The sequence below is a fragment of the Urocitellus parryii genome, chromosome 1 (genome assembly GCF_045843805.1).
Source record: "Urocitellus parryii isolate mUroPar1 chromosome 1, mUroPar1.hap1, whole genome shotgun sequence".
Lineage (NCBI taxonomy): Eukaryota > Metazoa > Chordata > Mammalia > Rodentia > Sciuridae > Urocitellus > Urocitellus parryii.
The window spans coordinates 265,473,176-265,499,261 of NC_135531.1; the positions used below are offsets into that span (position 1 = coordinate 265,473,176).

The window sequence follows — 26,086 nt, forward strand, 5'->3', positions numbered from 1 at the left end:
ATTTCTCTGATTGTACACAAAGTAGAGTCACACCATTCGTGTCTTCATAATGTACTTAGGGTAATAATGTCCATCTCATTCCACTGTCTTTCCTACCCTCATGCCCCCTCCCTCCTTTTTTCCCCTTTCCCCTATCTAGAGTTCACCTAATCCTCCTAACTACTCCCCACCCCCCACCACATTACTGTTCATGGTTTTTTAAAAATATCTTCATTTATTTATTTATTTGTATGTGGTGCTGAGGATTGAACCTGGTGCCTCACACATACAAGGCAAGCCCTCTACCACTGAGCCACAACCCCAGCCCCTGCTCATGATTTTTGGTCACTTCTGTTGGAATTTTTTAAAATTTTCTTTTTCTTTTTTTTTTTTTTTAGTTGTTGGTGGACCCAATAACCTTTTATTTTTAGGTGATGCTGAGGATCGAACCCAGTGCCTCATACATGCTAGGCAAGTGCTCTACTGCTAAGCCACAACCCCAGCCCTGTATAATTTTTTTTTTAATAATAGATGGAAGATTTATGAAAAATCTGCCACTAGGTATATTACATGAAGGAAGAAATAAGAGTCTGTAGGACAAGAGCACAGAGGGTGAGTCTTCAGAGCATGGGTCTGGAACAGCAGCACACGTGTTCCAAAACTTCCAGTTTTCCCAGGACCGAAGTCAAAGTCTTAACTGCTGTAGAGAAAGGGATGCTCGGGCTGGGGATGTGGCTCAACTGGTAGCGCTCGCCTGGCATGCATGCGGCCCAGGTTCGATCCTCAGCTCGTCTGCAGCAGGAACCACTGCAGTAAGAAGGGAGTGATGGCTGCTCCCAGAGGAAGAGTGCTGCTGATTTTGGACGACCCGCCCTGTGCAGACCCATGTCCCAGCCTACTGCCTCCCAGCACCAAGACGGTTCAGTAATGGCTCCTCCATCTTCACGGAAGAACCTTGTCTCCCCCTGAGTTTCCTTCTCTTTCCTTCCTCCAGCTCCTGCTCTTCGTCTTTCTTCAAGTCTGTGCTTTGCTTCAGTTGCTGCATCCACGTCTCTGTTTTTTAAACTGAAAGCGACTTCCTTCCAAAGGCAGCGGGACTCATATTCATTCTGATCTTCCAACTTCCTCACTTTCTTCTCCATTACAGGCAACTTCTTGGTATCTACAAAGACCGAATTTCCCCTGTTGCGCATTTTGCATACATGACACTGTTCCATTCCCCTTCAATTGAGCAAAAAGACTTCTTGTCATTTGGAGAAAAAAAACTCAGCAGTAATTCTGTTTCTTGCCCCCATAGAAAGGTTTAGTGTGGAAGACGATGTTTGCACTCTAGCCAGTTTGGGAACAATTAATATTGCATCTCCTCCTAGTTCCACGCAGGGCACTGTGAGCGTAGACCTTCCTTAACCATTGGAGAATGTGAGAAGGTAATGCTCATCATAGTCTAGCCCTGAGACCCAGCCTCACCCTATGTCGTGCACCCCAATGGACACCCCAAGGAATGATGCTTTAGTCCAGATCTGAGCATTGAATTGGATTCTCTTGTTAAAACATTCAGCATAAAAGGCTGAAAAGGGTGGATGATGGAAACCTGCTCAGCCGCGGATGTTACATGTTTTTGGAAACCCAGGGAACGGGTCCTTCTGAAAGGACTCTTCCGTGTCATTTGGTAATGTCCAGTGACACTGAAAGATCTCACCCAAAATGGGGTCGTATGGCTTTTTGGCAACCGATCCTGTCCTTCCTGCATGAAAGGCGGAGAGGTGCCATTTCACAACCTGAACCGTTCCATCCCTGGGATCTTTCTGGTCACGAATGCTCACCACCAGGTCCAGATGTGCAAAAGAGTCTGCGTACATTTCTAAGAGAGATCTTTCAAGAATAAATGTTGGAAGAACTACCTGAGGAAGACCCATTCGGAGCCTAACCTGTGACGAGAGGTGCATGATAACACTGACCCTGCCTCCCCGTCACCCTCTCTATCGTCACGTGAATCAAAAAGGTCAGCACCACTTGTACCATTGGACATGAAGAATTCAGTGATTCTGTGGTATCTGGGCGCTGTAGACTATTCCCCGAACTGCTGTGTGTCAAGAAGGAGGCAGAACCAGAAGAATCTATTAAGCTCTTTGGGGATGAGCCACCCCATGGAATCCATCGGCATCACAGAATTCCTCTCCACTGCTAGAGTAAGAGAACTCTGGGACTGTGTTTGGAGACAAGGTGACATGACTTGGAGAAGCCAGACTGCTACTAGGTGGTGAATGCCCACTGCCTGTGCTATCTGGTGTTGGAGTCTGATGATGTCCCAAGGTAGCTAACCCAGGTCCCAGGGGTAAGGAAGACGGACGCTGCTCTGACTCACACAGCTGAGCTGGTTCTGGAGGTAAGACAGTCTGGGATGGCACCGTGCTGCTACGGGTTCCCAGGGACTGGGTTGACATATTGCATCCACAGGATTAACAGCACTGATAATTCCATCTGCGTGCTTCTCCGCATTACCCTGGTCTTTAGCGATCTGCAGCAACACAATGCGGTGTTTAATAGACTCTGCCTTGCTCTTTGTTGTTTCTTTGAGTTTCAATTTTCTTTCTCTGTTCATCATCTTTACAGTTTTGAAGCTCGTCATCAAAAAGCGTTAGTTGTTCTATCAAGATTTGAAGGTCAGCATCTGCCTCTGTTAGTTTCTTGTCAAAGTCTTGGACACAAGGAACAAATCCTGAATCCAAACCCCCAAAGGGTCTACTCACTCCGCAAGCGGCCAGCAAGAAAGCCATTTGCTGAGGCCCCTCAGTGCTTCGGGGGTGGGAGCGGGGGCTGCTCCAGAGCACCCCTCTTCTACTCCCTGGATCAGATCCTGAGAGTTAAATTCTAAGAGATTTTTATCTACTGTGATAATAGTCCCTTGCACTGTGATTTGCAAACATTATCTACAAATCTTTATCTTCTTGTTTTGTTTTGTTTTTCTTTGTACCAGGGGTTTAACCCAGGGGCACTTAACCACTAAGCCACATCCCCAGCCCTTTATTATATATCATGTAGAGACAGGGCCTTGCTGAGTTGCTTAGGGTCTTGCTAAATTGCTGAGGCTGGCTTTGACCTCGAGATCCTCCTGCCTCAGCCTCCAGAGCCACTGGGATTACAGGTGTGCCCCACCACGCCCAGCTATATCTTATCTTTTAATCATTTTAACAGGGTCTCTCATAGAGCAGAAGATTTCTATTTGAAATAAAAGGTTTTAATTTGAAAATGTCTTTAATTTTTATCTGAGGTCCAATTCATCTGTTTTCTCCTTCATGGATCAGGCTTTTGGTGATTAAGTCCAGGAAGCCCTCATTTGGTTCTAGATCTGAAACATTTTCTCCTGTTTATTTTCTTAAAACTCTGATACTTGCACACTGACATTTAAGTCTGTGACCCATTTTGAGTGAACTGAGAATTATGAAATTTCACCTGCACTGGGCAGGGGTTGACATTCAGCACCACCCCCCAGATTCTGGGGATATCTCTGTAGATTTCTGCCGCTCTTTTAGAACTTCTGCTCTCTGAGTCTCTGCCCAGGATCTCTGCTCTTGACCATGGCACAGACCCCCTGTTCTGTAACTTAGAGGTTGTGAGGGACACTGATCAATGCATGATCAGTTACATTGACTGAGTTCCTAGCTGTTGGAAAGCTGCCCCCCCCCACCACCAAATTCGCAGACAGCAAGACTCCCAGTCCCAGCCCGCCAAGCCCACAGGAGCCCGGATTGGTGATTGGGAAATGTGTGCAGACCTCAGGGGCCAGGATGATGTGGTACCTTGTGCAATAGGATTGCGTGGTGACAAGCCATGAGGGTGCCGTGTCCCTTGGACCCATTCCTTTCCCCTGTCCCCACACTGCCATCTCTCCAGTTCCTCTAGCCTGCCCCGTCATGGAGATGCCAGGAAATTGGCTCCCCACTCTCACCCTGGGTTCCCAGGCGTCATCTAAAGGTTTTGACTCAATATGGGAGTAAATCCTAGTCTAGATCAACTCTGGGCCTAAAAATCTCTGAAAGAGGGCCACTTGGTTTCCTTCCTCTCCACACTTCTGACACCACATGGGGTGTTCTCCCATGTAGCTCAACTCTGATCCTAACTACCTGGGTTAACACAAGCAAGTTAGACAGTCCCACCAGGCTGGCTCCCTTCTTTAGATGCCAATTGCAAGTACCGGGTCCCTAAGTTATTCACACCTCTTTCCAAGTTGGCTGCAAACTGGAGGTTCCCACAACCCTTCGTTTTGATAATCTGTGACTCACAGAATTCAGGAAAACCCTACTTAATATCATAGGTTTATCATAAAGGATTTACCCAGGGACAACCGAATAGGAGGAAGACACAGAGCAAGGTTATTGGGGGGCGGGGGCGGTGCATGGAGCTTCTCTTGCCCCTCAGATGTGGTTCACTTAGCACCCAGTGTGTTCACCAACCCAGAATCCCCCTGAAGCCCATAGCTGAGCATTTCCAAGAGGCGCCATTGTGCAGGCGTGTGACTGAAGCAGGGCCACTGGTTAGGGAACTCTCCTCAACCCTCTCCCCTCCCTGGAAATGAGGGAGATCAGAGTTCCAACCTGCTACTCAGGAAGTGCCTGAAATCAGAGTTCATTTGGGAGACACAGAACATGGGGAGCCTGGAGGGGAGCCAGAGATGTTGAAGGGCATAGGGCACCCGAGAGAGGAACCATGTTGTGGGTGACCAGACCCTTCCGCCAGAGTGGCCACTTCTGCCTTTGGAGAGTTTCACAACGCCCAAGCGTGAGTATGTGAGTGTCCGCATCCAGTGATGTAAGGGACGGAGCCAGGGTGATGGGCAGGAGGGGGTGTTCCCAGAGTCACTCGAACCAGCCCCACAGAGCGGGAGCAGGCCGAGGAGTGCCCGGCACATCCCCAAACTCACCACGCACCGGACGCCTGTGTCCTCATGACGAGTGAGTAGTGGCCTCCAGGGGCTCCCCTGATGAGGAGGGCAGGGTGGAGGAGGACACTGGGTCTGGGGAGGTCTGAGAGGCAAGGAAGCCCCCAGTGCCCCAGGGGAGTGGTGGCCAGGACCCCAGTTCTGACCCAGGCCCACCGGAGTTGAGATCTTCCCCCCTTGAAGGGCCTGTTATTCCCACGTCTGGTCTCTGTCGACAGGGCCCCTGGGTTTCCTCGTCCCTGGGAGGAGGCAGGGATGGAGGACATGGTGGCCTCAACTCGCCCTTCCCGGAGTCTGGTGTCTCTCTCACACCTCTGAGATCTGAGTGTGGGGAATTCTGGGAAAGTAATTCTGAAACTTCCAGTTCCCACACATCTGAAATATCAGGTCAAGGGGTGGAGGTGAGGGGCCCCAGATGAAGGCCAAGGACTTTCATTTCTCTACTTTGCCAAGAAGAGGAGCGGGAGGAGGCCATGGCTTGAAGTCTGGGCTCTAGAAAGAGGCAGGGCACTCAATATGCCTCCTGGACCCCCCACAGGTGACGGGAGGCCCTGGGGGCTGAGCAGGCCCAGCTATGGCTCCATCTCCAGCCCTCCTGGCCCAGGGCCCCAACACGCGCCTCCCAGGGAGACCTACCTGAGTGAGAAGATTCCCATCCCAGACGCGAAGCCGGTAGGCCTTCTGGAACTTCCTGGGGGCTTCCAGGGTTGATGGGATCCCGAGGCAGCAGTGACAGTGGAACTGCCCCTTCCTTAGCTGGAAAACACCATGGTTGTCTGAAAGTGACCGATGGCTTTCTGAATGAAGCCATTTCTGAATGCATCTCAGCTTTCTAGGAAGGGAAAGGGTCCCGGGTGAATTAGGATGGCCGCCTCCAGGTTCATTTTAGCCTCCAAAGAAGCTGTCACAGGAATCTAGCAGATTTCTAGTCTGACTGACAGGCCAAGCCCTGGAATGGGGTGGGGGACCCCAGCCTCAGTGGACCCCAGAGAGACCCCTGTGGTCTGAGAGGGGCTAGGGAGCGAGGAACCGGACCAGGGCGGCTTGACCCCCAGAGTGCTCCCCTCTTGGAGCCCGGGGACCTGCTGAGTCAAGGCGGCAAGAGGTGGGCAAGTCGAGAGCAGGATGCTGCTGAGACTGCGGTCAGTGACCGTGACCAATTCAGAAAGCAGATCCTCCGTGACTCAGCAAACCCTGCCGGTTCCTCCACACGTGTCCTCTGCCATGTCTGGGGACAGGGCAGCTCTGGGGACAGGCAATGGAGCCTGGATGGAGGGGCCGGCCAAGGCAGGTGCTGCCACCCCCGTCCCTCCTCCCTCTGTTCCCCCACCAGGGCACCTTCAGCCTCCGGAGACTGTGGGCATTCACGGGCCCTGGATTCCTCATGAGCATCGCCTTCCTGGACCCGGGAAACATCGAGTCGGACCTGCAGGCTGGCGCCGTGGCTGGATTCAAAGTGACCGAGTCGGGGCCTCGGTGGGGTGGGAGGTGACCAGGCTGAGAGCAGAGCCCTCAGCTGGCCAGGGGCCTCAGGGCTGCCAGGGAGATGGTCTTCCTGGTTCAATGGGTCAGGCAGGGGTCCCCCGGGGCAGCCTGCGAAGCTGGTTCCTGCTCCGTCTTCCTGCCTCTCCCCACGGGGTGTCCTGGGTTAGGGGTCCCCAGCCTGCAGCCTTCCAGGACAGCTCCCCTGGATGAAGCTCTCCCTGCCTCCTCACAGCTGCTCTGGGTGCTGCTCTGGGCCACCGTGCTGGGCCTGCTGTGCCAGAGACTGGCTGCCCGGCTAGGCGTGGTGACGGGCAAGGACTTGGGCGAGGTCTGCCACCTCTACTACCCGAAGGTAAGTGTAGGGGGCCTGGACAGGAAGCACCCACAGATTTCGAACCCTGAGCAGCTACTCACAGCTTCCATGATCAAATGAAAGCTGTCCATCATCTCACCCAAGTGCGGCAAGCAAGCCCAGTTGACAGATGAGAAGACTGAGGCTCAAACAAACAGCACACAGACTCGTGGGGCATCGGGGTGAAACACGTGTTTTACAGAAGGGGAAATTAGAACCTGGGGATGTGATTGCCCAAGGCAGAAACTGAAAGGCATCAGCTCAAGGAAGGTCACTGCTGGGCTTTACCATGGGTAGTTGCTGTCCATGTCCAGGCAGGAAAACAGAAATTATACCATGAGACATTTCCAAGGATTCAATGCAGGCACTCAGTTTGAAGGGCTGGAGGAGCAAAGGCAGAAGGTTTCACCAAAGCTCAGAAAACTGATATACTCCTGGCATGAGCCCAAGAGTCATCATTTGCCACTAAGTTTCCAGAAGCATTGTGGCCACTGCTTAAATGACCACAACTATGGCTGGAGCTCAGTTAGCTGGTGTCCTTGCTAGTGACCCCGCCAGAAACACCACCAGAATCAGGGGAAATGATTTCTCTCTGCCCAATCTCTTAGTTTTTTTGTCACTGCAATAACAAAATAACTGAGGTTGGGTTTATTGTGAAGAAAACAGGTTTATATAGCTCAAGTTCTGGAGATCCAAGAGTGTGGCGCTGATTCTGCTTGACTCTAGTGGCACGTGGCATCACAATGGCAGGAACACAGGAAGAAGGGATGTCACGGCCAGACAGGAAGCCATAGTGAGACAGGAAGTCAGAGCCATTCAGGGGCCAGGCTTGCTCTTTTGTAACAATTCACACTCTTGGGAACTAACTAAGGTCCCATGAGAATTACATGAATCCTTTCTGGGGGGCAACACCTCAATCACCTCTCTACCTTCCTCTAGGCCCCCACCTCTTTTTGTTTTGTTTTGTTTTTAGTACTGGGATTGAATTCAGGGGCACCTAACCACTAAGCCTCTTCCCCAGCCCTTTTTATTTTGAGGCAGAGTCTTGCTAAATTGCTTAGGGCCTCCCTAAATTGCTGAGATTGGCTTTGAACTTGCCATCCTCCTGCCTCAGCCTCCTGAACCCCTGGGATTACAAGGTGCACCACCAAGTCCAGTTAGGACCCATCTCTTAAAATTTCTACCACCTCTCAACATTGCTGCCAGGGAACCAAGCTTGCAGCACATGCATCTTGGGGGGGACACACAGAAGTGGAATCCAAAACACCGCCATCCTGCATAAGCACCGCTTCCAAAGCCTGGCAAGGCTGCCTGGGGAGGCTGCCTGGGGAGGGTGGTCTGCAGGCGGCTAGCCCCGCAGCACAGTACAGGGAAGGAAAGGTGGGCATGAGGCTGAAACTGCAGGCAAGTGCCTGACCCGCTTTGATGAAGGACCTTGATGAAGGACCGGCTCCTCTTCCCAGGTGCCCCGCACCCTCCTCTGGCTGACCATCGAGCTCGCCATCGTGGGCTCCGACATGCAGGAGGTCATCGGCACAGCCATTGCTTTCAACCTGCTCTCAGCTGGACGGTACCACCCCGTGGGCACCCTCCCTTCAGTCCAGGGCTGGGGAGAGCTGCTATTTCTTTCCCGGACCATGTACCTCCTGGACTCCGTTTTATCTTGCTGTCCCCTCTGACATAGGTCTGCTGCTCCAATTCTCAGAATGTAAAGTGACCTCTGTAAAGTCGCACAGATGTGACTTACAGAGCTCTATGTAGGACTATGGCTCTGAGCCTCCGGCCTTCCTGGCCCCCTGCAGGCCTCGCTGGGCCTGGAGTGAAGGGTTGACTCTCAGGGCTTCCCTCCCCCCTGCCTGCTGTCCTGGGCTCCTGCACCCCAGAGGCCTGGTCGCACCATCCCTGCGCTGAGGACTGTAGTGGGAGACACTGGACCAGGCTGGGCTGACCCGGGCCACTGTGGTTTCAGAATCCCGCTCTGGGGTGGCGTCCTGATCACCATTGTGGACACCTTCTTCTTCCTCTTCCTGGATAACTATGGTGAGTGAGCGCTCCTGGCCCAGGTGGGAGGCACGAGGCTGGGCGCTGAGCCTGGGGCCGGCTGCGCTGGGCGGGGCTGACTCCCCCCTGCGCGCCCTGGAGGCCCAGCTGTTTTTCCATCTGCAACAGGGGAAACAGTGGCTCAGGTGGGTACAACACCTTAAGCCTTGGCACAGCGCGGGAACCAAGTGCTCAAAATATCAGCCATTAAAATTGCGGTGTTACAGGGGATTCTGGTGGGTGGGTTTGCTCTGCCCCTAGGGTTGCGGAAGCTGGAAGCTTTTTTTGGATTCCTGATCACCATCATGGCCTTGACTTTCGGCTACGAGGTAGGAAGCCAGGCCCAGGGGTGGAGGAAGCGCCCTAGGACAAGCCCCCAGGTGCTGGGCTGGAGGGAGAGGCGGTGTCCGGCTTTAGTGGCTGACCCTCTCCTCCCCACAGTACGTGGTGGCTCGGCCGGCGCAGGGACCGCTTCTTCGAGACCTGTTCCTGCCCTCGTGCCCGGGCTGCGGCCATTCAGAGCTGCTGCAGGCCGTGGGCATCGTGGGCGCCATCATCATGCCCCACAATATTTACCTGCACTCAGCCTTGGTCAAGGTGATTGGAGGGGGGAGGAAGACAGGCCTCCTGAGAACCGCGCTGGCCCCGCCCCCACGCCTGGAACCTCGCCCCCCGCCCCCCCCCCCCCCCCCCCGCTCCCTCGCGGTCTGAGGGGGGAAAGGAGCATCAAGAGCTGGGGCTGGGGCTCAACGGCAGAGCGCTGGCCTAGCCCGTGTGAGGCACTGGGTTCGATCCTCAGCACCATATTAAAATAGACAAATAAAGCAAAGGCATTCTGTCCATCTACAACTACAAAAAAATTTTTAATAATTTTTTTTTTAAAAAGGAGCATCTGCTGTGTGCAGAGAGCTAAAGGTCAACGTTGAAAAAGCAGTCAAGGCCCTGCCTTCCCAGAGCCTGTATTCTAGGAGGGGAGATGGGCAAGGATCAAGCAAACAAAGGAAGGGACTGTGGACTGTGAAAGGTCCTCTGAAGGAAACAGCAGAGAAGTCTGGTAGACAGTGACCAAAGACAGGGAGAAGCTATTGCAAGCAGAGGGAAGAGCGAGTGCAAAGGCCCTGAGGCAGAAATAAACCAAGTGTTTACAGGGGGATCTCAAAGGCCCGTCTTCCTTCATTCTCATAGCCAGTCACTGTGGAGCAGCCGCTGGCAAGGACAAGGATATAGGAAGGAGGCAGCTGACCAGGTTCTGAACCAGATTGCCACACAGGGTCTTCGGAAGAACTGGGGTTTAGAGGGAACAGAGGTGCAAGGGGGAAGGTAGGGGACACTGGTGTGACTCTGAGGACTTTGGCTCTTCCCTCTCCCGTTGATCTTCATAGTCCCGAGAGGTGGACCGTGCCCGCCGGGCGGAAATCCGAGAAGCCAACATGTACTTCCTGATCGAGGCCTCCATCGCCCTCTCCGTCTCCTTCGTCATCAACCTCTTCGTCATGGCCGTCTTTGGGCAGGCCTTCTTCCAGAAGACCAACCAGGACGCGGTGAGCCGGCTCACCCTGTCTGTGCACCTCACACACTGGCCCTCCTGAGGGACTCCGGGCACCGCGGCCAGGCCAGCTGTGTCTTCTGAGCCTCTGTCCCTACTCCGGGCTCCGGGTCCCCTCTCCTCAGCTGTCCACCGTCCGCTCAGCCAATCCATCATTATCAGGCACTTACTAGCAGGCAGCGACCTCGGCCCTGGGAAAAGGCAGGATGATTCAGAGTCTGCTCAGTGCTGGGGGAGGAATCAAGGTGGGATGAAGAACAACTGTGCTGGGGGGACAGGGTGGTCAGGACGGCTTCTTGGAGGTGACATTTGTGCTGAAAGCAGGAACAGACTGCTGCTCCTGGCTTCCTGGGATTTGAACCTGTGTCTGTGGTTGTCAGCGTTGGAGGCCTGTGGGGGAGGTCTGAGGCAAGGTCTCCCAGGAACTGGCACTGCCAGGGCTTTGCCATGTGATGGGGGGGTCACACCCTCCCCGGGTTTCACCCTGTCCCTGGGTGCAAGGAGAGAGGGACTAAACAGGGACTACAGACTGCGTCTCCAAGGTCAGACGGTGGTCTCCGGGGTCAGACGCCTCGGAGCTGTGGGAAGCGGTTCCGATGGCAGGAAGAGGGGACCGCGGGTCCCCGGGATTTTCTGGGTAGTGCCAGCTCCTCTGAGGCTGGAAACCGAGTCCCATGGGCCTCCTTCCCAACTTTAAATACAGGCAACGAATTCACATAAGGGGGGGGGGGGACAAAAAGCCATGACAGCCACAATCTGGCCAGATTCTGGGTGCAGACCTCCAGCTGCTGGCCTCGGCCCAGGCCTGGGTCTGACTCTCCAAGACTAAGTCTGGGCTCCCCATCTCGCCCCCCCGCCCGGTGCCGCAGTACAGCGTCTGTGCCAACAGCAGCCTCCACGACTACGCCTCCATCTTCCCCAGGAACAACGACACGGTGTCGGTGGACATTTACCAAGGAGTAAGCGCCGGCGAGTGGGGCGGTGGGCGCGAGCGGGCCCCCTGTCCCCGCCCACGGGGCGGGGCCGAAGCTCTGACCCCGCCCCTCGCTCCAGGGCGTGATCCTGGGATGCCTCTTCGGCCCCGCGGCGCTCTACATCTGGGCGGTGGGTCTCCTGGCGGCCGGGCAGAGCTCCACCATGACCGGCACCTACGCGGGACAGTTCGTGATGGAGGTGGGCGGGAGGCGGGCGCGCCCTGGACACTAGTGGGGCCTCGGGTACACGGCCTCGCTGGTCCTTGGAGCAGCCCCCGGGGTGCCACCGTAGTCCCACTTTAGAGATGAGAAAAGTGAGCTTCAGAGAATTGAGGCCACTCGCTGGAGGTCGCAGATGCAGGAGAAACAGCGCCCTCTCCCGAAAGCCCCTTGAAAGTCTTTAGGAGTCAGGGACAGGTGGGGACCCCCGCTCTCTCCACCCACTGCCTCTCCACCAAAGGGGGACAGAGCGGTCCCTATTTCAAAGATGGAAAGCCCGTGTTCTCCCAGTGTGAAGTCCCCAGTGCCACCCACACCCCCGCTCGCTCCCCACCCCAGGGCTTCCTGAGGCTGCGGTGGTCCCGCTTTGCCCGGGTGCTCCTCACCCGCTCCTGCGCCATCCTGCCCACCGTGCTCGTGGCCGTCTTCCGGGACCTGAGGGACCTGTCAGGCCTAAACGACCTGCTCAACGTGCTGCAGAGCCTGCTGGTGAGATGAGGGCCCAGCAGGAACCGCGGCCACCCCACATGGAGCCCACTCAGGCGCTACCCTAAATGCACTTGGCCTACAAGGCTCACCAAATCCCAGTCACTGTTGTTCCCGTTTTACAGATGGGAAAACTGACGAGCAGAGTTAGGTGACTGAGCCAAAATTCAAACGCAGGCAGCCTGTGCCAGAGCCCCCACCCCCACATACTTTCTCCTGCTTTGAAAGGCACAGAGACAGGCTCAGAGGAGTTAGGGGACTTCCCCAAAGGCTAGCCACAAGACAGAGGTTGAGGTGCTGGGCCTCCCCACCCCCTGCTTATACTGGAGGCAGGGTCCCGGCCTCAGCCTCCCCTCTCTCCACAGCTTCCCTTTGCTGTGCTGCCCATCCTAACGTTCACCAGCATGCCCGCTGTCATGCAGGAGTTTGCCAATGGCCGGTGAGTCCTCCCATCCCATGTACTCATCACCCAGAGGCAGCAACTACTGTTATCCCCAATGTCCAATTGAAGCTCAGAGAGATTGAGGAACTTTCCCAGAGTCACACAGCTAGTAAGTGGGTGGGGGAAACCAGTGGGGGGTGAGGGCTGTTTCTAGAGCTCACCTCTTGCCAGATCCTGCCAGTGTGGAGCTGGAGGGCCTGGAGACCAGAAGTGGGCAAGGCTCTGTGTGTACCAGGCCCCGCAGCTCAGAGAAGAGGGCTTTGTGTACCAGCTCCCAGCTCCAAGCTAGCGGTGGGCACTGGACGAGGGGCGGGATGCAGGTCTCTAGCTATATCCAGCCAGTCCTGAGCTTCCTGCCTGTCCCCTAGGCTGAGCAAAGCTATCACCTCCGGCATCATGGCACTGGTCTGCGCCATCAACCTCTACTTTGTGGTCAGCTATGTGCCCAGCCTGCCCCACCCAGCCTACTTCGGCCTTGTGGCTCTGCTGGCTGCGGGCTACCTGGCCCTCACTGCCTACCTGGTATGCAGGGGCTGTGGGGTGGGGCTGTCAGGAACAGGGGAGGCAAGTGGAGGAAGCAATGGTGGGGAAGAGTGGGAGGAGGCCACCAGGGGCCTCCCCTGGGGTCTCAGCCTCTCCCCCACTCCCAGGCTGACTGTCCCTGTGGTCACCCTCTCCCAGGTCTGGACCTGTTGCATTGCCCATGGGGCCACCTTTCTGACCCACAGCTCCCACCAGCACTTCCTGTATGGGCTCCTAGAAGACAGGCAGGCAGGTCGGGAAAGCTCTGGATGAGACCCCCAGGCCCTGGCTGGGAGATGGGATGAAGGGGCAGACTAGCCCCCGGACACAGACAGGCGTGGACAGGAAGGCAGCAAGATGGAGCCAGACACTCTTGCAAATCAACGAAAGGTGGTCCTTGGGGACTTACTGTCTCCTAGTTTGAACAAAGGCTTAATCTCTTGGTCTGTGTCCTCATCTGTAAAATGGGGACAACACCAACCTTGCCGTGGGTATAAAGCACTTTAACGCAGTGCCTGGCACATGGAACTTTAAAAAATCATTCAAAAATATTTACTGAGGGGGCTGGGGACGTGGCTCAAGCGGTAGCGCGCTCGCCTGGCATGCGTGCCGACTGGGATCGATCCTCAGCACCACATACCAACAAAGATGTTGTGTCCGCCGAGAACTAAAAAATAAATATTAAAATTCTCTCTCTCTCTTTCTCTCTTTCCCTCTCTCACTCTCTCTTTAAAAAAAAAATATTAAAAAAAATATTTACTGAGCACATATGAGTGACTTGACCCATGAGGGGAGGGGAAAGACGGGAAGGGACCCAGGCTCCAAACTGGCACTTAGAACAGTTTGATGAATGTTAAACAAACATTCCCTCCTCTTCCCAAGAGCTGGGAACGCAAACCCGCAAGACCCCAAGTCTGACCCCCTCCCATCTGGTTCGCTCCTGCTCTGCGCTTGCAACCCGTTTTCCAGACAGTAAAACCAAGGCCCAATTCTTGTTCCTTCAGGCTCTAGTCTTAAGGAACCCAAGAGCCCGTGCCTTCCAGTCCCAATTCATTTGTCATCTCCCCAGGGAACCGGGCGGACGGGACTCCCACGCGGCGCTTTAACATTCCCTCTGTGCTGACTCCCAGCTCCCCCTAGGGGCAGGGACAGTCCCGAGGGCCCGCACTCCCGCCTCGGCGTCTCCGCTCCGGGTCAAGCGGCACCATCAGGGTAGGCTGGTGCCAGAATCTCGCGCCCGGGGGGCCACAGAATGATCCCCGGCCAGGAGGTGGCGGGGAACCCCCTCAGCTGCAGGAAGGAACCGGGCACCCCTTCGCCCGGTGCAGAGGCTGCACTTTACAGACGCTCCCTAGGCTGTTTCTAGGCTCCCCTAAGTCCCTCCTCCAGACTCCGCCAGTCCTTCAGACCTCAGCCCCGGAGTTGCGAAGAACCGCAGCGAGGAGGGGTCGCTGCACCTTATCCCTAAGTTGAGCCTGGGGCAGATGCGGTGTCTGAAAGTAACCCGGATTTCCCGGGGACCCAGCGGGTCCGGCGGCCGGCTTGGCGCTCAGGTTGGGGCGCTTGTTTATGAGAAGAATTTCCTCTTTCTTAAAAGGGCAACGATGAGAGTGGGGCCCTCAAGGAGAGAAGGGAGATGACACGTCTTGGAGAAGGCAGAGCAACTGCCCGAGAGGGTGTCGGGGCAAGAGGATCGCCCATCCCCCTTCTCCAGGCTTGTCCTTGGACAAGACAGGACCCTAGAGCTGAAGAATGGGGCGGGTGGGTGGTGAAGAAAAGCATCTCCCATATCCTTCTGCAGCTTCCTAGAGGTACCCGCTGCCCATTCCTGTGGCCAATTCATTTGGCATTAACTGGGTGCCAATTCTGTGCCAGACCTTGTGTTAGAGGCGGGAAGGGAGAGTTCTGAATTAGAGAAGGTGCCAGCTATCCAGGAGCGTGGACACTCCAGGAGACAGCTAAGTAAATAAAGGACAAGCCACTGAATAACAGGATGAGGTGAAAGGCACCTGACCCTAACTTAGAGAGCTCAGGGGTAGAGAAGGTGACTTTTGTAAGAATTTTGAAAGTTGGATAGGATGCGGGGCAGTCCAGGGAGGGGGTGTGTGCCAGGAGTAGGGTTCTGGTGTGTGCAGTAAGTCTGACAGGAACCCCTCTAGGGAGTTCTCAGATCTGTGGAGCAGGACGTGGGGAGGGGGGTGGACAAAAGGATGCATAGATTGGTCACGTGAACATTTAAGCCTAGGGCTTAGAACTTGGGGTCAAAGAAGACAGCAGAGGGCCAACCAAGGGGCGACCCTGGGCCTAGCATAGGGGGCTAGCGATGAGGGCAGGACAAAGTCGATTTGGGGACAAGGAGGCCCCTGTTCGGGGCTGCCCTCACCTCCATAGTAGCTTTGAGTTCCATCCCCAGAGGGAGGAAGGCTGTCACACCCTGGGAATGGGAGTGGCCCTGCACCTAGACTCTTCCCAGGAGCCCTGCCCTACCCTACCCTTGGCACTGCCCCCATCCCCACTTGGCCGGGGATGGAGAAGACATTTGCTCTTAATTGCAAAACTGAATTCTGCTGAGTTCTGTGCCACCCCATGACGCACCGCCCACCCCGACTGGCAGCCCCCACGCCTGTCCTTTCTGGGAATGCAAAGAGACCCAAATAAATGTATGAGTACAGTGATGACCGGCTGCTGGGGTAGAGGGGTACAGCAGTTGGTGGGCTGGGGCGGGGCGGGCGCGTGTACCACCCTACCCACTTTCGCCAATATGGGGAGAGAGCCAGAGGCTTCGGACCGAGGTGCGCCAGCCCGGAGCGGTGTCTCCCCTGGTGAGAGACCCGCACCGACAAAGGCTTGGCGGGGGGCAGTTAGGGATGTGTGCTGGGGGTGGGACCTCGGTTTGTGAATGGCGGGTGAGGGGACAGCCAAGCCTGTTTTTGGGTATCTCTGGGACAGCCAGTTCAGTTCCAGCCCCCTTCACAGTCCCTGGCCACTTCCTTCTGGGGTCAGCGCGGGCGAGCATCCGGAGGTATTGAGACGCCACCCCCCGGGCTGGACCGAGGAGAGGCGCTGGGCTGAGGGGCCACAGTTCCGCCCCTGCCCAAGCTGGAGGGCCTGAGCCGATGGCTTCCTTCTGAGTTGTTTTCTTATCTGTCAGTGGGATACGAAGGGGCTGGTTCTGAGGACACCAGAGATTAGGAAGCGGAGGAAGAACGGGGTCCGGCAGCGGGCGGGCATCGGTCCCCTAGAGTCCCCTCCCGCGCGCTCCCCTCCCGGCTCCCGGTCGTCGGCCCCGGCGGACGTGCGCTGCGCGCGCTCCCGGCCAAACGGGACAGGACGCGCCCGCCCCACCCCGGCTCGCCCCGCCCGCCGCCGAGGCCGGGGCAGGGGAGGAAGTGCCGAGGCGTGTTGTCGAGGCTCGGGTTATTTTTTAAATTGTGAACCCCGAATAGTAACTAGGGATAGGAGGAACTTAGTAACCGGGAAAAAAAGACCCGCACACCTCTTGGCGCGCGCATGGAGGTTTCCCGCAAGAACCCGCGTGGCTGGGGTGTGTCCCCACAGAGCCGGGGACAGTGTGTTTAAACGCCTGTAACTGTGATGTCTGAGTCCCCGCGGTCCCGCGCGGAGTGCACTATGCACGGGGCTTCAGGCTGGACACTTGGGAACGAGTCTGTCCCAGGAACCCGCACCCTCCAATAATAAGAATGGCCGTCGGCGGGGGAAGGGAATCAGGCAAGGCCCATGGACACGGTGGCATTTTCTCTAGGTCGGTGGGCGAGGCGGGAGGAGGGGAGAGCGCCTCCAGGCGGGAAGGCGAAGCTGGTAGGGTGCGGGACATAAGTTGAGCAGTCGGAAAATGTCGGCAGAGAGCGTCCCCGGGGGAAGGAAGTTGGAATTTTCACTCTCCGGACCCGATCTCCTCGCCCCGAGACCGCGGTGGGTGGTGACAGAGTCAAATCCAGAACGTAATTTTATGGATTTGCACAGCTGTTCGGGGTTAGCAAAGAGATTTCAAGTGCTCCTTCCTGACATCTCTGCAAGGAGGTTCCTGCGAACGTCAGACAGAAAAGAAGACCCATTTAACAGATAAGTTAGTGTTATCCCATTTTCCAGATGAGCAAACCGAGGAGTGGCAAGTCCCTGGCCCACGTAGGAGCACAGGGTGGAATCGCGCCGCCCTCGGGCACTCGGAGCGGGCGGGGCGGGCCTTGGCTCCGGGCACTCGGAGGCCTGGCACCTTGGGCCGGGTGCTGGCTGTGCCACGCAGCCGCAGAGGCTCTGTCCCGCCGGCCAGCGGCAGGAAGGGAGGGGACGCCCCCCGGATCGCGGCAGGAACCCGGCCCGGCCCGCCTCCCCGCCGGCGGAGCCGTGCGGGCCCCAGAAGTGATGAAAGCCGCGGCCGAGTCCAGGTCACGCCGAAGCCGTTGCCCTTTTAAGGGGGAGCCTTGAAACAGCGCCCGGGTTCCATGTTTGCATCCGCCTCGCGGGGAGGAAACTCCATGTTGTAACAAAGTTTCCTCCGCGCCCCCTCCCTCCCCCTCCCCCTTAGAACCTGGCTCCCCTCCCCTCCAAAGCTCGCGGGGATCCCTCCCTCCCACCCCTCCCCTCCCCCCCGCGCCCCGATTCCGGCCCGAGCCGGGGGGAGGCCGGGCACCCGGGCCAGAGTCCGGCCGGAGCGGAGCGCGCCCGGCCCCATGGACAGCTCGGCCGTCATTACTCAGATCAGCAAGGAGGAGGCGCGGGGCCCGCTGCGGGGCAAAGGTACTGGGGCGGCGGGGAGGGGGCCGCAGCCCGCGCGCCGCGGGAGGGGAGGAGGAAGGGGCCGGGATCTTTCCCAGAGCTGCATCCGCTGCCACCGCCCCGGGCGCCCGCTTTGGCCGGGCCGGAGCTCCCAGCCGAGAGGGAGCAGGGAGAGTTTGAACTCCTGGAGTCGCAGGGACGCGGGGTGGGACCTGGCGCCTCTAGGGAGCTCTAGTCTGTCCGAGGTGGGGAAACTGAGGCAGGGGTTCCTGCGGGGGCTTCCGGGCTGGCGGTTCCCGGGCGGCCCCCCCCCCCCACGGATTGGCGCCAATGGGGCTGGGAGGGGGGGTTAGGAGGCCGCCTCCAGGCCACCCGCTGAGACTCCGCCCCCTCTGGGCTGTGGTCTCCTAGGGTCTTGGGAAGGGGCGCCGAGGTGACAGTGGGCTGGGGAAGCTTGGAGGGATCTCCCGCCAACACAGCCACGTTCCCACAAAACTTCCGCGTCAAGCATGGAGGCGCTGAGCCCCTCAGGCACAGAAGGGGCCACTTCTTCCAAGGAGAGGGCGCTCGCAGGCACAGCCTTGTGCCCGGCCAGGCACGCGACACCCGGGCTTTAGGCCCGTGGGCACCGGGTCTGTGCACACTTGCACCGGCAGGGAAAGCCGCGCCGCTCGCTGAGGCTGAGCCCCGGGGGCTGGCCAGGTTGGGAATCCCTCTTCCTCTTCCCTGTGCAGGGGCTGGGGGTCCTCCCAGATCTGCCCACCTCCTGCCTGGGCCTAGCTTGGCCTGGGGCGGGGGTCAGACGGAGGGGGGGTGGAGGGTGGGTCTGTCAATCAACCAGCCTCGCTGCAGGTCTCAGGTCTGGGCGGGGCAGGGGCCGAGGAGGCGGGGTTGACAGATGGCTGTGGGACGCTTGCCCAGGCCTTGGGACTGCACCCCCAGCCCCTGGGCCCAGCCTCAATGAGGACTTTGGACCCATGGAGTGGACTGGACAGCGGGAGGATGGGAGTGGACAACGGGGCCCCAGGCCCTGGCCCTCCTAAGCAGGGGATGCTCAGGTAAGGCCTAGTCAGGTGATGGAGGTTTTGAGAAAAAGAAAACCTCCCCTCCCCCTCCTTTAGGTCGCCCTCCCTAACCTGGGTGACTGTCCACCCTAGACCTCCTCATGGGGAGCCTCAGAGGATTTGGAGCAAAGGCTGGGGTGTGTTTCAGGAGGACCAGAGCACAACAGTGTCTCCCTTGATGAAGGGGGTGTGGCCAGATCCTCCCGGAGCAGGGGTTCACACCTGGACACATACACAGCACTGCGTGCTCACATCCCCAACCTGTGCCTCCCTGCTTCAGGTGACCAGAAGTCAGCAGCTTCCCAGAAGCCCCGGAGCCGGGGCATCCTCCACTCACTCTTCTGCTGTGTCTGCCGGGATGATGGAGAGGCCCTGCCAGCCCATAGCGGGGCACCCCTGCTCGTGGAGGAGAATGGCGCCATCCCTAAGGTGCGGGGATCGGGATGAGTACAGGGCACCTGGGCTCAGCTGGAAGGGGGCTTAAGGGAAGGGGTGGGTGCCTGGTGGAGACACACCTGCAGTCACTGAAAGTTTCAAAGAAGGGGGGACCTGGACACCAAGCCCTATACGCCCCCCACTGGGCCCCTCCCAGCTTGCTCTGCCTGCTGCCCACCAAGAGAAGATCCCCTGGAAGATGGAAGCTTTGCCAAGGGGCTTAGAGAGCCAGCAACCATTCCTCCAGGGAGCTGCCAGGGCCCATGTTGGGAAGCGGGTGGGATGTCCCACTGTCTCCTGTTTCTCAGGTAGAGGGCCAGGGTAGGGAAGGCTGTGTAGGAGGTGCCCCCACCCAGCCCGGCCCCTCCCACCAGCAGACCCCAGTTCAGTACCTGCTCCCTGAGGCCAAGGCCCAGGACTCGGACAAGATCTGCGTGGTCATCGACCTGGACGAGACCTTGGTGCACAGCTCCTTCAAGGTGGGCCCTGCCCAGCAGCCCTCATCCCTGGCCGGGGAGGGAGGGCTCGGCTGGGCCCCCAGCCCTGGGGTTCCCCGCCCCAGCTCCAGCAGCTCTTTTCCCCCACAGCCAGTGAACAACGCTGACTTCATCATCCCAGTGGAGATTGATGGGGTGGTCCACCAGGTGAGGGGCAGGGGAGGAGGTGATGGGCTTGGCATCTCCCTCCAGACCCCAAGCGCTGTCCACTGAACTGGAGAGAGCCCCACATGGGACTCTGATAGATGTGGAATGTCTGAGGCCCAGAGTGGGTAGGAGACTTGCCCAAGATCACATAGAACCTCAGGGACTGGGCCCAACTCCAGGCCTCCTGAGAGTGGGTTCCTCTTCTCAGTCCTGTATGTGTGCCCCCTTGCCCACCCCTGCCCGGGACCCAGTTCAAGTAATTCAGGATAGGTTGTGTGCTGTCCAGCCTGTTCTCCATTACTTGGCTCGGGGGCCGGTGCGCTGCAGCCTTGGGGTGAGGGGGCTGGCTACCCCTAGGCTCCTGAATTTGGGGGAAGGGACTTAGGATTAATGACTCCCCACAAGGCAGGACCTGCAGCTGGTGGGAGCCAAGGCTTCTTTCCATCCTCCTCTGGGAGGCTGGGTGGGTGGAGCAGCTGGCGGTGGGAACCCACAGGCCCAGGGCCAGCCCTCCTGAGCTACTCTGCCTCCTCCACAATGCCCTCCCAGCCCAAGGCTAACCTCCCCCAGCTCGGCCAGCCGCCCTCACAGACCCACCCCCTAGGTCTATGTGCTGAAGAGGCCCCATGTGGACGAGTTCCTGCAGCGAATGGGCGAGCTCTTCGAGTGCGTGCTGTTCACTGCCAGCCTTGCCAAGGTAAGTTCCCACCAGGGACCTGGGGCCACCATGCCCTCCCATCTGCTGCCTCAGGTGGCCACGTGTCGCTAGACACAGCCCCAGGCCACTCCTGGCCCTAGGATAACCTACCTCCTACCCTCCAGTATGCAGACCCAGTAGCTGATCTGCTGGACAAATGGGGGGCCTTCCGAGCCCGGCTGTTTCGAGAGTCCTGCGTCTTCCACCGGGGGAACTACGTGAAGGACCTGAGCCGGCTGGGCCGAGACCTTCGGCGGGTGCTCATCCTGGACAACTCGCCTGCCTCCTATGTCTTCCATCCAGACAATGCTGTGAGTACAGGGCTGAGACCCAAGGACAGGAGCCCATTCACTCTGCCTTGGCCTGCCCAGTCCCAAGCCTGGTAGTCTCCAGGACCGGTGGGAGGGGGATGCTCCCAATCCTGTTTCCTGCACCTGGTTACCTGTGCCTGTCTTCGCATGTCCCCAGGTACCAGTGGCCTCGTGGTTTGACAACATGAGTGACACCGAACTCCATGACCTCCTCCCCTTCTTTGAGCAACTCAGCCGCGTGGATGATGTGTACTCAGTGCTCAGGCAGCCGAGGCCCGGGAGCTAGTGAGGTGCCACGGGGCCTGGACCTGCCCCTGACTGAAGCCCACACCTCCTTCCACGGAGACCCTGGGCACCTGCCCGAGAGCTCTTAAGAAAACCCGCGAGCTGTGCCCATTGGTGGCCCTGGGGAAGCAGGTGTCTTCCCCAGCAGCCCTGCCAGGCTGTACCGAGGACTGTACACCCCTGGTTCCCTGTGTCAGTGCCTTCGAACCTCCTCCCCACTTTTCAGGGGACCTGGGGGCCCTGCCTGCTGCTCCCCTTTTCTGTCCCCTCTCTTCATGCTGCCATGTTTCTCTGCTGCCAAATTGGGCTCCTTAGCCCCAGTTCTGCTTTTGAGGTGGGGGCAGGATTTCTGTCATCCCACACCTTGGAGCCCCAGCCTGGGAACAGTGGACACCAAGTGCCTTTCATAGAGCCCCATCTTGCCCACTCAGCTTTCCCAGGGGCGTGGCTACCATCATAGCTCCTGCCTGGACTGGCCTGCAGGTTGCTGAGGTCTAGGCTGCTCCGGGGAACCAGTCTCTTTTCACCCCCACGCCTCCCTTGGAACTGACAGAGGCCCCACCAGTTCCTGTCCAGGCAGGGGAGGGCCCGGAGGGAAGAACCTCTTACCCCTTGTGAAGGGAGCAAGGGTCTTTCCTTCAGGACCCCACAGTCCAGCTTCTCCAAGGCTGACTGATGGCTGTTCCTTATGTCACCCAAGCTGTGACCCCTTCCTTCTGCCTTAATTACCCCAAGGCCCTGGAGCTTGGCTCCCCGTTTCTGAGTATGGGGACATAGGCAGGACCCCCTTGTGGTGCCATATAAATATGTATATGTGTATATAGATTTTTAAGGGATGGAGAGAGGGAAGGGTGGGCATAGAGACACCCTCCCTTGCCCCTTTCCTGGGCCCAGAAATTGGGGGGAGGGAGGGAAAGGATTTTTACATTTTTTAAACTGCTATTTTCTGAATGGAACAAGCTGGGCCAAGGGGCCTGGCCCAGGCCCTGCTCCCTATCCTTCACAGCCCTTTTGCTCCGTTCGTTCAAAATACACTTATTGAGCACCTTGTGTGCCCAGCACTATGCTAGGCCACCAGCTAAGTGGGGGGTCTCCACCCCTAATTGGTGCCTTCTCCACCCACCCCAGACTTCACCAGTGCCTTTGGGGTATCTGCAGGAGATGGAAACTTCTTGTGAGGTTTGGGGGGTCTCCAGGAAGCTGGGCCAAGCTGTCCCTGTCCCCTGTGCCAACCCACCCACTGCAGCCTCCTCCCTTGCCCCCTGCTGGCTGGGGGAAGCTCCCAGAATGTCCGCCTTCCAACTCTAACTTGTTTCTGAAACTCTTCCCCACACTTGCTGAGTCAGGAGGTCAAGGCCTTGGGCTCTCCCCGGGGTCGAACGGTCAAGTGGACCCACAAACCAGTGCCAAGGGAGTTGATGGGGGGAGGGAGGATATGGTTGACCTGAAAAGGGTGACCTTCGCATTTAGTGCCTTCTTGGTGACCCAGAGCCTCACCGTGTAACAAGAACTAAAGAGAAAGCCAGACCCCCCCTATTCTGCTTCTGTGGTTTTTGGGGGAGTTTGAAGTGGGCATGAGTGATCAGATAATAGTCACACTGAGACTGCAGTGTGACCCTGCCTCAGCAAGTGGCTAGGAGTGGTGCGAAGGAGGAAGGGGCTCTGGCTCTCAGGGCTTCCGGGGTGAATCGGGATTTGGGTTGGATCTACATCGAGGCAGGGCTACCTTACCGAAGCCTCGGTCACTTAAGTTGCAAAATGGAGACAGGTCTTGCAGACTTGATTAAGTTCCCGGACACTAATGACTAGAGACTCGGCTACACAGCAAAACTAAACCACTCCTGCAGGGGCTGCCTGTGGAATGCGCGGGGCGGGGCGGGGCCTGCCTGCGGTGGGCGGGGCGCCCCGCGCGGGATCTGAGCAGGCGCTGCTCCGCGGCCGGGCTGACGTGGTCGGGCTCGCGGGGTCGCTGGCCTTCCGCTGCTGTGCTGGCCGTTCGGGGGGTCCGCAGTCTACGGCCTCCGGCCGGTGGAGAAAACTGGGTGTGGTCGGCGCCAGAGCTCCCGCTGGCCGCCGCCCCCTCCCTCCCGAGCCACCGCCCCGCTTCCCGTCCCCGCCCTTGCCAGGGCACTTCCTTCGCGGAGCCTGGGTGACCGCGGCCCCGGCAGGAAGTGCCCTCCCGCCGCTCCCGGCCCCTCGCCCGCCTCCTGCGGTAGCCGCTAGAGGCCTCCCGGTCCTGATGGACTCCCGGTTTCCCTGGGGCCTGGCCCTCTCCGGCCAACCCCTCCTGCACCGGCCCCCCTACGCTCTGCCCTCCCAAGTGTTGCTCCCTTTTCTCCCAGCTCCACCTCCCTAGTCCTGCCTCCTCCTAGTCCCAGGTAGGGTGATCTAATCCCCAAGCCTGCCTCCTGGTGCTCCAGAAGTTGATCGCCCTCTAAATCTCTGTGCGGGGCATCTGCTACTTTTAACTCCATAGAAAGGAGCCGGGAAGCACCTACCTGGAAGGAGAAGCCTGCAGTCCCCCTGGCGCCAGCCCTGGTCTGGGCTGGACCCAGAGAGCCCTTGGCAAGATGAATACCAGCCCCAGGCCTTGGCAGTCTTTAGACTGCTCTTTTTCCTGCTCTTTATGCAAAGGCTAGTCGCCCCAGATTTGCATTTCAGAGGTGAGAGGAACTGGACACCCAGCTTTAGTGAGACCACAACCAGGCTTCCTCATCCCCACCGCCTACATTCGCTTGGTCCATGCAGAGTTCAACTCAACCACACGTATGGATGCATCCCTGTGCCAGGCAGGGTGCCAGGAGCAGACCGGCCCTGTTGCTGCTTTCAAGGAACTCACACACCAGTGTAATAAAGGGCAAGGTGGAGGAGGTACTCCTCTATATAGATATAGGGAGATAATCTTTTAAGTATCAGTGTCATTTCTCTAGGATGAGTTATTAACTGTACTTCTGGAATGTCCTTTAATTTTTTTTTTTTTTTGTAGTTGTTTACCCAGAGTCCTCTAAGTGTCCTCTGGAGTTAAAATCCTGGGGGAGGGGGCAGGGCACAATAGTGCACACCTGTAATCCCAGCAACTTGGGAGGCTGAGGCAGGAGGATCATGAATTCAAAGCCAGACTTAACAACTTAGTGAGGCCATGTCTCTAAATAAAATACAAAAAAGGACTGGGGATGTGGCTCAGTGGTTAAGTGTCCCTGGGTTCAATACCCAGTACCAAACAAAACAAAAAACCTGAATGGGCCATTCTGAACACATTTCCATAATTGAAGCAGGTTTAATTAATTTTAAAAAAGGTAGGAGGGAAAAAATGAAGATTTAGCAGCAATAGGAAGCACAAATATGAATGCCACCTATAACTTAACCAAAGAAATAAGGTAGGAGGGCTTCAGTAGCAGTCACAAAGGTATATATCTTGGCCTGTCTTTGATGGCTTCTGTTAAAATTTCCAATAGTAAGGCCAGGGGTGTAGCTCAATGGTAGAGCACCTGCCCAGCATGGGTGAGGCCCTAGCCCTGAAAACCTTTTTTCAGTAGTATTTATTTATACCAGGGATTGAACCCAGGGGCACATAACCACTGAGCCACATCCCCAGCCCTTTTAATTTATTTATGTATTTATTTTATTTTCAAAAATTTTTTAGTTGTTGATAGGCCTTTATTTATTTATACTTGGTGCTGAGAATCGAACCCAGTGCCTCACACATGCCAGGCAAGTGCGCTACTGCTGAGCCCCATCCCCAGCCCTGTTTATTTTTTGAGACAGGTTCTTAATAAGTTGCTTAGGACCTCACTAAGTTGCTGAGGCCGACTTTGAACTTGCCATCCTCCTGCCTCAGCTTCCCGAGCCACTGGTTTACAGGCGTGCACCACCATCCCTGGCTTTTCCAATAGTATTTAATCAGAAAGTCTCATGAATTGCTTCTCTGGTCAACTGCCTCATGCCAAGCTACGGTTCCCTGAATGAGGCAATGCTCCTGGTCCCCAGGGAAGAAAAGAACAGGAGTGAAATACCCACTCCAGGAATGACTCCATCAACTCCTGTGGACTGAGGTCTGAAGGACATGCTCTGGTTGACAGAGTGCTGCAGCAGGGAGCATGCAGACAAGGAAAGGGCGCTGAGGAGCAGCAGTGCCCCGCAGGAGCTGTGACTGCCTCACCCTTGAATAGTCAGCAAATGAGGGGACTTCAGATAATTTCTGATTACAGAGTATAGAACGCCCCTTAGCATAATTAAAATTTAAACAAAGATCCCCAATTTGTCACAGCAGACTGACAAGGGTGGTCCGGTTCCCTAATACTGGTGACACTTTAAACTCAAGAAGGACAGACATGGTCTGGGACTGGGGCTCAGTGGTAAAGCGCTTGCCTAGCACGTGTGAGTCCCTGGGTTTGATCCTCAGCACCACATAAAAATAAAATAAAGATATTGTGTCCAACTACAACTAATTTTTTTTAAAAGGACAGACGTCTAATGAAATGACATGCTGAATAAAACAAATGACAGTTCCAAATTAAGTGGCTTTTGGAATATACAGAAAAGCAGGATAAAAAAAAATAAGCTAAAGGAACATATGAAAACATAGCCAAAAATGAGTAAATCACTCGAGAACAGCGCTAGTCAGGAACCAAACACGGAGCATCTGATAGGGAACAGATAGATGTGAACGGTGGGAACCTGAAGGGTTATGGGAAGAGTTTTACAAACTGGGCCCACCATGCTGACCCTCACATGCTTCTTATTTTTTTTTTTTAATGGGTGAGACCCTAGCCCCGAAAACCTTCCATAGTAATTTACCTGAAGCCGTGCCTGGCTTAAGTTGACAGGATGTGTCACATTCCTCAGCAAACTATTCTCTGTAGGAGAAATGCAGGCCCAAAATGCCCATAAAGAACACATGCCGGCTGGGGCTGGGGCTGGGGCTGGGGC

General features: G+C 56.8%; 2 protein-coding genes and 1 pseudogene across 4 annotated transcripts; 2 read left to right on the forward strand and 1 right to left on the reverse strand.

Annotated features, from left to right (window-relative positions):
• Positions 1–762: 762 nt before the first annotated feature.
• Positions 763–2,756, reverse strand: LOC113183857 (oxysterol-binding protein-related protein 9 pseudogene; annotated as a pseudogene).
• Positions 2,757–4,857: 2,101 nt separating this feature from the next.
• On the forward strand, positions 4,858–13,561 carry Slc11a1 (solute carrier family 11 member 1). Its single transcript, XM_026390375.2, has 15 exons — positions 4,858–4,931; positions 5,457–5,590; positions 6,252–6,374; positions 6,636–6,755; positions 8,219–8,325; positions 8,725–8,795; positions 9,057–9,124; positions 9,237–9,392; positions 10,178–10,336; positions 11,211–11,300; positions 11,395–11,514; positions 11,874–12,023; positions 12,386–12,459; positions 12,831–12,984; positions 13,144–13,561. The coding sequence occupies exons 1-15, from the start codon at positions 4,925–4,927 to the stop codon at positions 13,255–13,257; spliced, it is 1,647 nt and encodes a 548-aa protein (XP_026246160.1). The 5' UTR covers positions 4,858–4,924; the 3' UTR covers positions 13,258–13,561.
• Positions 13,562–17,565: 4,004 nt separating this feature from the next.
• Positions 17,566–22,684, forward strand: Ctdsp1 (CTD small phosphatase 1). 3 transcript variants are annotated; one of them, XM_077799407.1, is made up of 7 exons: positions 17,566–17,742; positions 19,066–19,214; positions 19,529–19,699; positions 19,808–19,864; positions 20,469–20,561; positions 20,687–20,872; positions 21,030–22,684. In XM_077799407.1, the coding sequence occupies exons 1-7, from the start codon at positions 17,676–17,678 to the stop codon at positions 21,156–21,158; spliced, it is 852 nt and encodes a 283-aa protein (XP_077655533.1). In that variant the 5' UTR covers positions 17,566–17,675; the 3' UTR covers positions 21,159–22,684. The 3 variants fall into 3 exon arrangements, with proteins under 3 accessions (XP_077655533.1, XP_026246187.2, XP_077655540.1); XM_077799414.1 differs by having other exon boundaries at positions 17,567–17,742; positions 19,598–19,699; XM_026390402.2 differs by lacking the exon at positions 19,529–19,699.
• Positions 22,685–26,086: the final 3,402 nt, after the last annotated feature.